At 36.6% G+C, this 14836-nt stretch overlaps 2 protein-coding genes across 4 annotated transcripts in view; one reads left to right on the top strand and one right to left on the bottom strand.

The window, feature by feature from the left end:
* The window catches only part of si:dkeyp-113d7.10 (myoneurin), an 86046-nt gene that overhangs the window by 39779 nt on the left and 31431 nt on the right, over positions 1-14836 (bottom strand). The window contains exon 3 of one of the 3 annotated variants that reach the window (XM_058753190.1): positions 9654-9762. The exons of 1 other annotated variant lie outside the window; for it this stretch is intronic. In XM_058753190.1, coding sequence (XP_058609173.1) covers positions 9654-9753 — 100 coding nt within the window. In that variant the 5' untranslated portion in view covers positions 9754-9762. Of the gene's footprint in view, positions 1-9653; positions 9774-14836 lie in introns of all 3 variants that reach the window. One more of the 3 variants, XM_058753191.1, reaches the window with a different exon arrangement.
* The window catches only part of stx1b (syntaxin 1B), a 48764-nt gene that overhangs the window by 4648 nt on the left and 29280 nt on the right, over positions 1-14836 (top strand). The gene's annotated exons all lie outside the window — the stretch shown is intronic.

The raw sequence follows: 14836 nt of genomic DNA, 5'->3' as shown, positions 1-14836 counted from the left end.
CTGCCCAACAACAGATGCAACAGATAGGTCACGATAGGTCACGGATGGAAGGGAGGCGGTGGCTGTGTCCAAACTGGAAGAATGAAGCGCTGCAGGTACAGTGGCGGCCAATGAAACTGCAGTAGGGTTACAGAGGGAAGTGGAATTTTCCCAAATCTCTGATAGGGGGAACTGGAAGAGAACATAAAGAGTAGAGAAAGGAATAAGCAGTGGTGGCCACAGGTACTGTAGCAGATGGAGGATAAATGAGATGCATCATAAAGATATTTTGTTAGAAGATAAATGAAGGCTTAATGATTCAGTTGTGGGGTTATTGCACTAAATGAACGCCTGGAAGATTTGCTGACCCGCAGGAATTGGGTAAAACTGCTTTCTAATAGTATAAAACGAATTTTGAGCACTGACACTTGGGCTGGGAGCCTAAACTGAGTTGGTTGGCTCTTTTTGCTTTTACAAAGCTCAGCAGAAGGTAGTGTAGTAAGGATTTTCAAAGGTTAAACTGAAGGCAGAATGTTTCAGCTTTAGATGCACAGTTTTTATGAATTTGTTAGTGAATTGTAACAGTGTGGAAACGGAGGATGAATGTTTCTGGCAAAAAGTGACTGTGTCAGTTGGAATGGTTAAATATCTAGAAGGACTCTGTCAGAGGATTCTTCACAAACTAAAACTAGATTTAGCAGAAATGTATCAATGGATGTGTACTGTAGCTATAGGAGCTATTCATAATGATGTGAATCAGTTTCTAATCTGCTGTTAATACTTCTTTTAGCATACACATATAAAGCAGTTTCCTCATAGTTTTTTAGTGGCACTTTATTCCTGCATGAACAATCCGAAACTAGGCTTGAACAAGTCAGTCTTCCACAAGATATGACGATATCTGCTAGCATGTTTGCTTGTAGTACTACTGTGTAAGCTATCTGGCCAATACATCCCCAGTAACTCTAAAACTGTATTAAAAAATACATAGTGTATATAAATTGGATCGAGGCACACCTTGATTTAAATGTTTTAAATTTTAATTCAAGTATACTCATAAGTTTAGCATTACTTTAGAGTGCATTAATTTATTAACCACGCACCTAGATAATAATGTAGACAAGTGTGACAATTGTAACATTTTAATGTTAGCAGATTTACCTTTGTCACGGACTACTGATATTTTTACATTTAAGCATTTAAAAAAGTTTTTATGTCCAGTTGTCTTCAAAAATATATAAAACATGCTCAGAAGGGGATTTGTGAATTACACAGCGACCCCTGTAGGTCATTGCATGCAGACCATTGTTGATGGGAATTGTAAGAACCATACTGAATCAGCTTTCATGTAACTGTTCTTTTTCTTTAATAATTTCATGAACAATTCTATTAGTAATTGATTCATAATTTAAACCTAGCTATACTAAATTTAAACATTAAAAAACAATATTTTAATATATGATTTTTTGAAATTGGAGTAATCTGTTTTTGATTGTGTATTTTTAACTATAAGTAGTTCCGCTGATTCGTTAGGAGACTCATTAGGCTGAGTTTCAGATTTTGTATTTTTGTTGACCAATTCAGACCAAACTCAATGACTCAAAAGAGTAATTTGTTTGCGAAGAGGGCAACAGTGCACTGTATATTTTCGAGGACAATGCAATAGAAAGCTGATTGTCCATCTATCGCGCTCACATCTCTTTCTCTCTCTTATCACATTAAATTGTATGGAAGCCCATTTCCACCACTGAATAAAAAATAAAAAAGGATATTGCGACTTTTTATCTCACAATTCTGACTTTTTTTCTCATAATTGTGAGACAAAGTTGCAATTCTGAGAAATAAAGTCTGAACTGTGAGATATAAACTCGCAATTCTGAGAACATATCAGTCTTTTTCTCCCCCCTCAAATTTGGACTTTAACTCGCAATTGCGACTTTATAAATCGTAATTCTGACTTTATAACTCACAATTATGAGTTTATATCATGCAATTCTGAGGGAAAAAAAGTCAGAATTGGGAGATTATATCTCGCAATTCTGACTTTATAACTCGCAATTGCGAGTTTATATCTCACAATTCTGTGCAATAACCTTTTTTTTTTGTTTTTATTCAGTGGTGGAAACGGCTTCCATAAAACTCAGATTGAAAAAAATACAATCCAGCTAAAACAATTACTTTTTGCCATGCAGTGCAGGAAACACAGTCAGGATACTTCAGTATTAAAATTTGAGATGTATAGGAGTCGCTCTCCTCTTTATCTACTCAGAATAAGTGTTGGACACATACGTGCATCCAAGAAATTGTTTATCCAAAAATGAAAAATCTGACCTGTCATAATTTACTCACCGTTAATCTTTCCAAACCAGTATGACTTCTTTATAAAAAATAAATTTGTACTAATCACGCCATGCTGTTATAATTAATGTGGACTAATGCTTTTAAACTTAAAAAGCACACAAAAGCATCATAAATGTATAATAAAAACCATTTCTCCAAATCTTGACCTAAATTTCAGTCTGTTCCTCACACAAAGCGACTATATGGATTCAGAGAGACGAACACATTCTTCACAATTTATATTGTGTTCTGTGGAAGAAAGTCAGTCATATAGGACAGAAACGACATTACAATGAGACAATGATTTTGACGTTTAATTTCTGGATGGACTATTCCTTTAATCTGTCTTAACATATGGTTGGGTGACCACTGGAGTAATTGGATGTTTTTTGTTGGTGCATTTGGTCGCTCCTCCATTAACAGTCTTGGTAATCACTAAAGAATTTGAAGGGGGAGGTCCTGTCAATAACATCATTAGTATTGATCCACTTTCCTTCACTTTTTTGGCTTTAAAGAACGACACACAAATGTAAAAAGGCATTTTGAAATATTTACTCCAACATCATTAACATACACAAAGACCTTCACTAGCAATTCACTTGTGTTCATATGACCAATTCTGCTGAACTGTATTTTCACTCACATTTTGCTTAGACATTGTTAAAGTACTGATTGCCCCATGATAAATGTGCAATGACATCTGCTGCGCATCATACATGATAATATATGTACCATCTGTGGTACAATATTCACACCACGTAATGGAAATTTCATAACATAACAGGATCATTTTGGCAAGCAAAGTCAAGCATCAACATCAAGCAAGTGAGACTGAGGTCAGCTTGGTTTTAGATTTCATTAAGACTGAATCACACTTTTCCCTTTCTGACCAGCGTTGATTTAATACCTTTTAGTCATGCCCACAAAATACCGCCCTGATGGGTAATTTCAATAGATCGGCAAGAATTGCCATGATTTAAGAGTTACAGGGTGGATTTATGCTTTAAATTGACTGCGGGCTGTGAATGAGTCAGCAAGTTTGTTGTTCATTCTCCAGTGGCTTGCTGTCATTTGAACCAGATAGGTTTTTTCATACCTGAGTCATTATTGACTAATGTGAAAAGACAGTAGCTATTCCAATGGGATGCAGGAAGCGGTTTTATCAGCGCTAGTAAGGGGTCGAGGTGTCAGCCCCAATCGCCCTGCAAACATGACGTGTTTTTGTATGTTTCTCAGAAGTGCCTGAGCTTCTTCAGAGCTGCGGGCAGAATTCACGATCCTATTAACATTACTGATTTTATTGACATGAGTGTCAATATCAAAAATATTTTTTCATGATTTGTTTCCTTATTAAAGCCCTAAATGGGCAAGGAAATGATTAATAGTTTACCTGTGTTGACATGTTTTACTGCCTTTGGACACAGCTTTTGTGGCATGCAAGCTTTTATTTTTCAGTTAAGTGTTCAAATATGTGTGAGTATATAAAATGTATTAGATATTGCATTGCCACAATTAAGCATGGCATTTGATAAAACTATCAATTTAATGTAAGTGAACAAAAAAACAAGCCATATTTTTGGAAGAACCATTACTTCGCTAAAAATAATATTTGTTGCATGACACAAGATTCAACTGCAACAATTATGGTAATCGTAATATTGTCATGTCTTAATATTCCTTACAATCTGGATCTTAAGTCTCATGTCTTGTGTTCTTTAAAACACAAACAACATCAAACATCTTCTGATTGGTTCCAATTCTAATGTCATCATTTTTGCATTCAAATGTTTAAATTTGCAATTCTTATTGCATTCTTTTAGGTAAAGTCTAATATTTTATTCATTTAAACTGTAGAAATATTTTTACACTTTAGGTTATTTGTGTTTTTTAATGAAGACGTGCATGGCACTATTAATAGCCCTTGATCAATTTTTAGATTTATAGCCTTTTATTTGGCTTCTGCCTCAATTGATTTGTAAGGCATAGAGGTCCTTTGAATGAACATGTATATGCTTTCAGTTCTTTGACAAAGGACTCATCATCTGTCTATTTAGTTTCTTGTTATTAGCCTCGGTTTATAGCACAATTGAACTGGGGATAACCCCGTCCCTTGGGTGGAAAGGAGAGAATGTCATGCACCACTAAAAGACAACACAAAACACACACACACACTATACTGCATCTTCCTCATCCGTTATACACAGTTATTGCCTGTTTTTTGGGGGGGGTTTGCAGCCACAATTGTTTCATTAAATGGCCTCTGGAGAAATGCACATCAATTGGTGTTGCTAGACATGATGCAAAATTTAATGCAATGTTTATTTTTAGCCATAATTAAGGTAGAATTTAATAAAATTCTAATTGAATTTAATTCAATTTAATGTGATTAAATATTAAACAAACTATGTTTTGCAAGAACTAACTCAAAAGCAAAACTCAATCTTGTCACCTCTTTATAATATCTTTCCCTTTTTTTGGACTTCCTACATTTCTCTCTCAGTTTCATGATGGATCGCACATCATTTGGTGCTGCTAGACATGATGCAAGACTGAATACAGTGCCTCATATATTTTCTATCCCAGAATATGGCATTGTATATCGAAAGAATCCACGGGTTAGAGCGGGAATGCGATTTACTTCCACTTTGGAAATATAATCAGATTTTCCACCACTTCTCCTCATGTTTGTCAACAGAAACTAATGCAGTATTATGAGGCTAAAGGAGGTTACTGTCTAATGCTGTAAGGACTTCTGATGCCTGTGGCCAGTGGCCATCCTCAGCGCAGATGGGCCAACGGCAGGGAAGCAAGATTATGACATTTCTGCATTACCCCCGCACCTGATTTTACACCGCATTATCCCGAGAAAACCTGACACAGATTCGGATGCGCATTTCCGAGAGCCGCTCGTATCTACTGGCGAAGGTCCCCGTCACCTGCTTGGAAGGGGATACTTTTTTTAAACGTCCTTTACCGGTGACAACTTATTCGGCATCATTCCGGCCTCCCCTCCCCCAGCGCTCCCTCTTTCCCTGTGGAGGTCTGTCTCTCTCCCCATCCCCCTCTGATTGCACTTTCCTGACCCTCCCCCTACAGCTGCACACTTATTCCTCTTGATTCTCCCTGATGCACACTCGTACACGCTCGCTTTCGCATCCTAAGCATACTCACTATTGCTCCATCCCTGCCAAGGGCTTTTTTTCCAATTGCAGTGTGGGTAAATAAATCAAAGTATGAAAAAACTGAAACTGACACACATTCATTCCAAGGAAAGCACCACTTGAGCAATTCAGTGCGTTCTTGAAACGTATGAATGTGGGAAATTTATCTGTCAGAATCTTTTAAAAATAAATACAAAAACAATTACAAGATGCACATTCATGCACATTTTAAAAAGTATTTCCAGCCTGACGTTTATTACAATTATTGTTATTATCAATGACCTATAGCCACATTTGATACCACATTTTTAAGAACATGACATGATGCTAAATGCATGCATCTTATGAATGTGGGAAATTTATCTGTCAGAATGTTTTTAAATAAAATAAAAATAAATCACGAGGCACATTTCTTGCACATTTTAAAAAGTAATATTTTATTATTATTATTATTTTACATTACATACATATTTAAGAACATGACATGATGCAAAATGTAATCTGGTAATTATTTTTAGCCATATTTAAGCTAGAATTTCATAAAATGATCAATTTAATGTGATAATATCATTAGCTATATCAAATATAAAACAAACCATGTTTTGCATAAATGATCACTTTGCTAGGAATAGTATTGCTTTCATGGCACATGATTCAGCAGCAACAATCATGCTAATTGAATCTTGTCATCTCTTTATAATATATGTCCACTTGAGCAATTCAGTGAGTTCTTGAAAATTATGAATGTGGGAAATTTATCTGTCGGAATTTTTACAATTAAATAAAAAATAAAATAATACATTTTAAAATATAATTTATTTTCAGCATCATTACTCCAGCCTTCAGTGTCACATGATCCTTCGGAAATCATTCTAATATGCTGATTTGCTGCTTATTTATTATTACTTAAAATAAAAATAATTGCAAGAGGCATATTTCATGCACATCTAAAAAGTACTTTTTTGTTTCAATTAACTATAGCAGATACCACATATTTAAGAAGAACCTCACAACCTCGCGTTTTTAGGAGTTTGAAGGTTTTGTGTCATTGCTGAAGCTTTTATATTATTTATTAAACAGCAATATCAGCAGTAGAGTAATTTTAAGATACTTGGTGACGTATTAAAGCAGTGCATGCATGTACAGCTAAATACATAAATGGCTAAATCATGTTTGTATGTGTGTTTGTATTCCAATCACTGCGTGGGTACGACTGCGCCTGGAGTGTATTGTGAGGACAGTTTTATTGCAGGGACAATGTCACGTCCTCTCTGCTGCACACCACCCACCAGTCCTTAACACCGCCAATAAAACGGCTAAAACAAAATGGCTTCCTGTCTAGTTATGGTACAGCTGGTTGGCAAAATATACCATTAACACCAGCAAGTCGGAAAACATGAATATTTCTCTATATTGATTTCATTTTTGGTAATTTTACACCCGGTGGGATATAAATTCAGGGTGGCTAAATCTCATGTGATACACCCAGTCTTGCAGAATCAGCTCAGTTAGATGGTAACCAGCAGTGACAACAAAGTCAACAAATTTCATTTTATCTTGACAGCATAAAAGGGAGGCTCTGAATAATTTAAAGGTAAATATCAGGGTAGGATCTGGATTCATATACTCTTTGCGACTGTAGCTCAAACGGTCAAATCATGGGTTTGTTTCCCGAGAAGGGAATGAACCCTGAATGTAATGTAAGTCACTTTGAATAAAAGCATCTGCCAAATGCATAAATGTAAGTTGTTCATCTCAGACTTTCTATATAGGTGAGTCAATTACCTGATCTAACTACCTCCTGAGGTTCCTGGTGAAATAGGGCAACAGGGTGCCGCTGGGATTTCTCACAATCTGATTCAGAAATCATAGTAATAAAAGTCCTACAAAATGCACAGACACAGTTAGTGAAAATGTATTTCTACCAGCTTATGTTGCGTTTTGGATGCTTTTTCCCACTGCATGCTTGTCTTGTTTGTAACTTGACAATGAGATCCTTGTTGGTAAAAGTTAAGAAGCTTGGTGGGAAGACCAGTATAATTAAAATTAAATAATATTTTTTAATGTATTATTAAAGCAAAACGACATAGCTATGCTGGTTAACCTGTAAGAATCTAAACTTCATAACTTTATCAGTTTGTGTTCATTGATAATCAACTCCGATGTTTCTCCATGTTCCCTTGCGTGTTTTTTCTCTCTCCATCTTATAAGCCCTATGAAATCAAAATAAAAGCTCTGCTTTAAAGGGGCAGTACATCCGAAAATTCCGAAAACTCACCCTCATGTCGTTCCAAACCTGTGTAAGTTTCTTACTTCTGTTGAACACAAAAGAAGATATTTTAAAGAATGTGGGCAACCAAACACTTATCGGTAGCCATTGACTTCCATAGTAATTTTTCCTGCTATAGAAGACAATGGCTACCAGAAACTCTTCAAAATATCTTCTTTTGTGTTCAGCTGAAGGTTTGGAACAAAATGAGGGTGAGTAACTGATGAAAGAAATGTCATTTTTGGCTCATGAAGTAAATGTCTGTTGGCTTTAAAGTCATCTATATTCTAGTGTAGTTCAAAATTTGCTTTAAGAAGATATATTTATTTAACAAGTAGCTCAAACAGTAGCGCATGGGACTAGTAGCCCTGAGCTCAAGGATTCAATTCTCAGTGAATGCATGAAGTGATAAAATGTACCTTGCCTGAAATGTGACTTCCTTTAGTTAAAAGCATCTGCAAATGCATAAATATAAGTGTTAAAACACAGGTCGAGAAAGCGGTCAAAACATTAGCACAATGGTTTCATTTCCAATTAGGTCAAATCAACTGGTTAGCAGTTTGGGCTTGACTCAACAAATGTCTTTAGACATGGCTGTACTATTCAAAATGACTCATGTACAGCATTATCTCTGCATACTATGTCTCCATATGCTGAAACATCAGCACGTAATTAGCCACTTCTCTCTAGTGATAGATAGATGATGTTGGAGCATGTTTTTATATGTTGGCTGGTGCACATGCTGATCATCATACAATGCGCTCATTCTTAGTTTGCATCCCAAACCAGTGCAGGTTCCTATTTTCAACATATGCATATTAAAATGTATGCTGATAGTTGAGGTGTTCCTTAGTATCTTTTGCTGTAATATTTTGTGAAGAGGTTCTTAACTGGTGGGCTGTCTGACAGGATTGGTGACAGCAGAGGGAAAAACATGCTAAACTATATAATTATGCATAGTTAGGATAAAAATAGGTTTATTAACTTTTAAAAGGAGAAGAAGCTTCCAATATCTTTTCTTGTCCATGCTATGGAAATTGCAAAAATATGGGATTTAGAGCACAAATACCTCTTTTAATTGGTAGAATCTAGTCAATTTAGACAGGAGGACAGGTCAAATTGCATTTAAGATGCCTTGCTGTAGGTTATGCATTTACAGACTTGCTACTTTTTTATTCAGTCTTTGCTACGTAAATAATTTTGCATATTGGTGAGCCTACACAGTTCATGGTAATCTACATACTAGTAGTATTAGACATTATGAATAAGTGTTTCAGGTCACTCACAATCTTGATTTATTGTGTTTGTTACAGTTACAAGGTCTTTGAAAATACCAAAATAAAACCGTCATGTATTGCAAGTATGTAGTTTCTCCTCACAGCTGTGCTTGTGTTTTCTCTCTCTGTGGCCTGTGCAAGTATAGGACTAATTAAAATAATTTAACCTCAAATAAACATTTCAAGTCCATGTATTTATTTCTTTGTTAAGTAGCCGTGTAACAAGCGGGGTAATGTACATTCAGACGGTCATTATCGCAAAACAAACTCTCTCAGGGTGGTACAAGCCCAGATCCTGATCACCCCGTCGGGGTTTATTTTGCGATAATGACCCTCTTATTGTATAATATCCCTTACTTAAAACCAATCTCAGATGTTTGCCATGCACCCAAATAGACTATAATGACCTTGGGTTGCTTATGCTGTAGTTTTGCAGAGAATCTGTCATAAGGCTGGCAGTGAGTAGATGTGACATATCCCCGAGCATACAGTGGTGCTCTTTTTTAAAAAGACAAGAAGCCAATGTATAATATGAAAAAGATGACTATCAAGCTTTTTTGCATAACTATATATAATAGTACAAATCTATATTTGGATTGCAGAGAAGGAAATACGTCCTACACCTACCTTGACTTGAACCATAAAGGACATTTGTTTTGTGGATTTTGAGGAAAGTGTCTCCCTGCATGGATTGACTTGATCTGCCCTTCATTTTCACGGTTCCCATCTAGCATTCCTGCAAAGCAACTGATAAAGTGAATAATTTGAATGCCGTTTAGGTTGCTACAGATAAACAGGATAAATTTCAAAATATTCAGCCATGAAAAGCTGGTAATGGGTTCACATGTCCTTGATATTAATCTCTTCCTCGTGTGCAAAAATAGCTAGCAGAATGCATTTCATAGAAAGATGTGTTTTTAAAAACTGAACTATTTTAGGGTGACACACCAGCTTGTGAAACGCCCAAAAAACAGCATGAGATGCAACACAATGGCCAAATGCAACAGCATGCTGTCAGCACGCTAACTATAGCAATACTGCTGAAAATATCAGAATATAAACTTACATTAATTCAAAAGTTTGTAGAGCCCTGCACGGGCCTAAAATCTAGGAACTAGCCCGGCCTGGCCCGTGTCCCACAGCTTAGAAGAATTCTCGGCCCGAGTCAGACCCGAGCCAGTCTTTTTTTTTTCCCTTCTCCCAAAACAGCTTATACTACTGTTTCAGCTATTAAAATAGTTCAGTTTTGTATGAAATGGCAAAGTGATTGTATTTTGTTTCGTTATTTTATTAAGTTAGTTTAGAAAAACATTGGGAGCATTTTTTATTTGTTAAATGTAAAAAATTTTTTTTTTTAAAGACCAAGCGGCCAGCTGCAGACAGTGAGTTGATCATAGCCTGTTTGATCAATTTAGCCTTCTCAACTTGTCTAAAATTAAATCTATAGTTATAAAACAGCTCCACAATGTTAGTTTTAACGCTTAACCCGTCATTTGTGCGGAGAGTGGAAGCTGAAGCGCGCTTTACAGGACGTGCCAGAGCGATCACTTGCATTGGAAACATTTCAAAATTTATCATTTTTGTTCATAAAAGTAAGAGTTATAGGCTACATTGTTCGGAACTGTAAAGGGTCTACTTTTATTTGTGTGCACTCACAATATCAACAAAATGTGCTTTTATAAAATAAAGGGGGAAAAAAGCAGGTTTTGAGCAGAAAAACCGAAACACAGCGAATACTTGCCTCACTGACTTGATAAATATAGTATCTATAGAAAGCTTTGAATTACTACTTTAAAACAAAATAATTTGAATCGAACAAAAACTTTCATTATAAAATCCATAAAGATGCATTTCTCTCTAAAGGCGCATCCAATGAGGAGATGGCGAGTCAGGATCATCATCAAATGCATGTATGATCCAAAATGCAGCTTTTCGCAAAGCATTGGGAACTTTTAGTAACTCCCCACGCTCCAACCTGATGCTCTGCATGGTCACCTGAATGCTAATGCGTGCGTATATGCATTGCGTATTGTGTGGGGGTTGTATAATATTTATAATATAGTCAGTATTTCATACAGTAGCCATGTGTGCTCTGCGCGTATATGGGGACAATAAAAGGAGAGAAGCTAAATGAGCCGAGTCCGACCCGAGCCCGATCTGTATAAAACATTTTTTTTTTTTTTAAATGGCCTGAGCCTGGCCCGAATGGACTCCGACCGGCTTGCAGACCTCTAAAGGTGTGTTCACCCCAGACGCGAATGAAGCGTTAAGCGCGAGTGATTTACATGTTAAGTCAATGCAAAGACGCGAATAGATATCCAGCGGCACGAATGATGCGTTTCACGCGAATTGAGCGTTTGATTTGCGAGAGTTGAAAAATCTGAACTTTGGCGAAAATTCGCGCCGCGTTAACCAATCAGGAGCTTGCTCTAGTAGTGACGTGATTACGACGTACTTAGCGAGGGAGGCAGAAATCCGAAACAACAGTGGATGACAAAATCATCGTCACTGTATGTGGATACCCGGAGCTGTACGATACATCTTCGTACTTTTATAGAAACAGGAATAAAAAGGATCTTGCTTGGTGTGTTACTTTGTGCACAACATAGTAAATCATAATTTATAGCCTATTTGTTACATAAAAATATTATTTCTATGTTAAGACTAGAATAGACTACTTACGGCAAACATTTGTACATTCATTCTAATTGTATCCTATTGCAAATACATTCACAATAGTATAGTAAAAAATTGTTATTTGTGATTGGACCAGTGTTGTGTAATGAGACTGGAGCCGCCTGGCAGAAGCCCCTCCTTGACGCGAATTCGCGTCTGTTGTGAAGTGAATTTCACGCGCGAATGAAGCGAGTAAAATCAAAATGTTCAAGCGTCCAACTACGCGCAAATAGCACGATTTATTCGCGCAAGTCGCGTCTGGTGTGGACGCACAGTAAAAGTTTGGGATTAGTAAGATTTTTTAAAAGAAATTATGTTCAGTAAGGAGTAGGTCTGGTGAGGTGAAGGGATTTCCCTTGCGGTAATTTTGAGTGGCTCAAAAGTGCGGTATGCGGTATTATCGCCATATATAATATCTGTGTATGTGTTACGATGTAAGGAATTCAGAAACCAAAACTAAATCGCATTGAAACAGGAAGTGAAGTAAACAGAAGAGAACGACAAAATTAACGGTCCACATAAAAGAACATAAACCTGACAATAAAATCGTTAGGCTATTGTTATATAACAGTTAGTGCTGATCCTCGAATCTGACTGACGAGACTTTTTCGGTTGATATTTCACTTGCGTGTTCTAAAGGGGCTGTCAGTCAGTGCAGTTTCATTGTTATGCCACAAGGTGGCGTCAAGGGACTGTCTTTGTGTGAGTCTTTAAACCGTTCATTCAACTACACATTAAAAAACGCTGATTCATTCAAAGAGAGATGTAATGAAACACGCTGTTTGAGTGCCACTTTTAAAGGCTCAGCTGACCAGCAGAGCGTCGATGCTCAAACAGAGATTTCGCTTTCCTTGGACATGACAACCTGTATTCACAAATATACATGACTCAGCCTGAAGGACAGATGCAGGTAATCGCACGCGATCAATCGACCTCTCTCTCATTCGCAGTCTGTTTAGGCTTATTAAGTGCAAATCTACTGAGCCTTTGTACAAATCAGCATGGTACACATTATGTTATCATTACTAACTTATTTAATATTCAGTACACATGCACGAAGTGTAAAACGAGAAGGGCATAACCTTACGAAAAAAGAAAACATGCAAATATCACGGTTGCTGCGGTTGTTGCATTCCTCTTCGGTTATGCTCGTCAATAGCACGGTATTGCGATATTGCAGTTATCGCGACAGCCCTAGTAAGGAGGCATTAAATTGATAAAAAGTGACAGTAAAGATATAGGACGAATTCCAAACAGAAGTGAGCATCCCTATGCCCTACTCCCTTCGAAGGGCAGAACCCTTAAAGTGTTTTCTTTAAAGGGTGTAGGGCATTACTGTCTCGTATAAGCGTTTGGAACTCCTTTGGTGAAGGGCACGACGGACAAAATGTTACCTTTACAACGCTGCGCGTGCGTGCAGCATTCAGCACTCCAACAATTGTTGCAAATAAATATTTCTTCTTATTGTTATTATTTTATTCAAATATTGTCTGTGTCTTATTTACTATTAAACTTTTTTGAATTAAACTTGCTAACAATACAGTCATAAATCATATTTTTATCACTGACGAAAATATTTTGTATTACATAAAAATAAAGAAAAATTTAATTAGCTTATTCTACTTACGTTTGTATGTAAAGTCAAAATAAACCCCAACTTCAAAATGCATCGCAAGATCTCCTAAGTGAAGATCACATGATCACAAACGGAAATCACTTCCGTGAAGTCACCATGTCATGTTCCCTTCGCTAACGGACTTCTGGAAGGGCCCTTCGTGAAGGGAATCAGTTGCTCACTTTCGTTTGGAACGTCCCTACAAATGGCGTCCCCTTCCCGAAGTGCCCTTCAAGGGCGCAAAAAAGCTGTTTGGAATTCGCCCATAATGTTACAAAAGATTTCAAGTAGATGTTGTTCTTTTGAACTTCCTATTCATAAAAGAATCCTGAAAAATGCATCACAGTTTCCACAAAATATTAAGCAGCATAACTGTTTTCAGCATTAGTAATAATAATAAATATGCAGTAAATCAGCATGTTGGAATGATTTCTGAAGGATCACGTGACACTGAAGACTGGAGTAATGATGCTAAAAATTCAGTTTTGTATCACTGAATAAATTAAATTACAAATAAAAATGTAATTAAAATACATTAAAATAGGAAACAGTATTTTAAATTGTAACAATATTTCCTATTTTTATTGTTTTTAGTGTATTTTTTTAGGAATGCATTTTTTTACTTTAATATTTTTTATAAATTCAGCCTTAGTGAGCATAGTGAGATTAGCCTTAGTGAGATTTCTTTTTAACATTTTTTGAAAAATCTTACTGATATATTTATATATGTGTGTGGCAATATCCCCATGAGAAAACAAGCATATAAATCATACAGAATGAAGTTTTTTGAAAATATAAAAGTGTACAAGGTCTTCTGGAAGGGGTAGGTTGGTGTAGGGTGATCGAAAATACAGTTTGTACATGGAGAGTGTGTGTGTGTGCGTGTGCGTGTTATATATAAAATCTGGAAAAACCTCAAAAAACTGAGTAGTCAGTTGTTCGATGACTAACAATGGCATCCATAATCTTCATAGCAAATGAATCCTGAGCTATTTAATTAAAAGCCAATATAAATCTCCATTCTTTTGTAGTCATTTCCAGGCTGACATATTTTAAGGAAGCACCAAATATATTTAAAAAACAATTCTCTAAAATGTCTCCCCTTGTTCGAGCAGAGAATCCCTTCTTGTCACTCAACAGCAAAAGAGATGAAAGCAGATATGAATTGTTTATTGCTGTCCCACTGTGACCCTTGTCTAACATCGTAGGAGATTTATTGTCTCCAAACTCTTCCCCCAGACTTTATCTGTGCTCTCCAGCTTTGTAGACACAAAAAAAAAAAAAAGGCACCAACATTTGCAGAATCCTCCATCATCACCCACACACTAACCACACTGGTAGGAGGCTTCAGTGCTACAATTCGGCACTTAAACTCAGAAATCCACCAGGCCTCTGCTCCTTCCTGAAATCTGTTGCTATAGAAATTTTTTTTGTGAAGGTCATTAGCGACTGATACTGCGGAACCGTAGACATAGAGCGCAGGGGACCAGCGGCAAAGCCACTCCCCGTGAAACCAGAT

This window comes from Onychostoma macrolepis, chromosome 19 (genome assembly GCF_012432095.1).
Source record: "Onychostoma macrolepis isolate SWU-2019 chromosome 19, ASM1243209v1, whole genome shotgun sequence".
Classification (NCBI taxonomy): domain Eukaryota; kingdom Metazoa; phylum Chordata; class Actinopteri; order Cypriniformes; family Cyprinidae; genus Onychostoma; species Onychostoma macrolepis.
The sequence above is the reverse complement of the archived record's forward strand: the minus strand, read 5'-3'. Positions and strand labels throughout refer to the sequence as shown.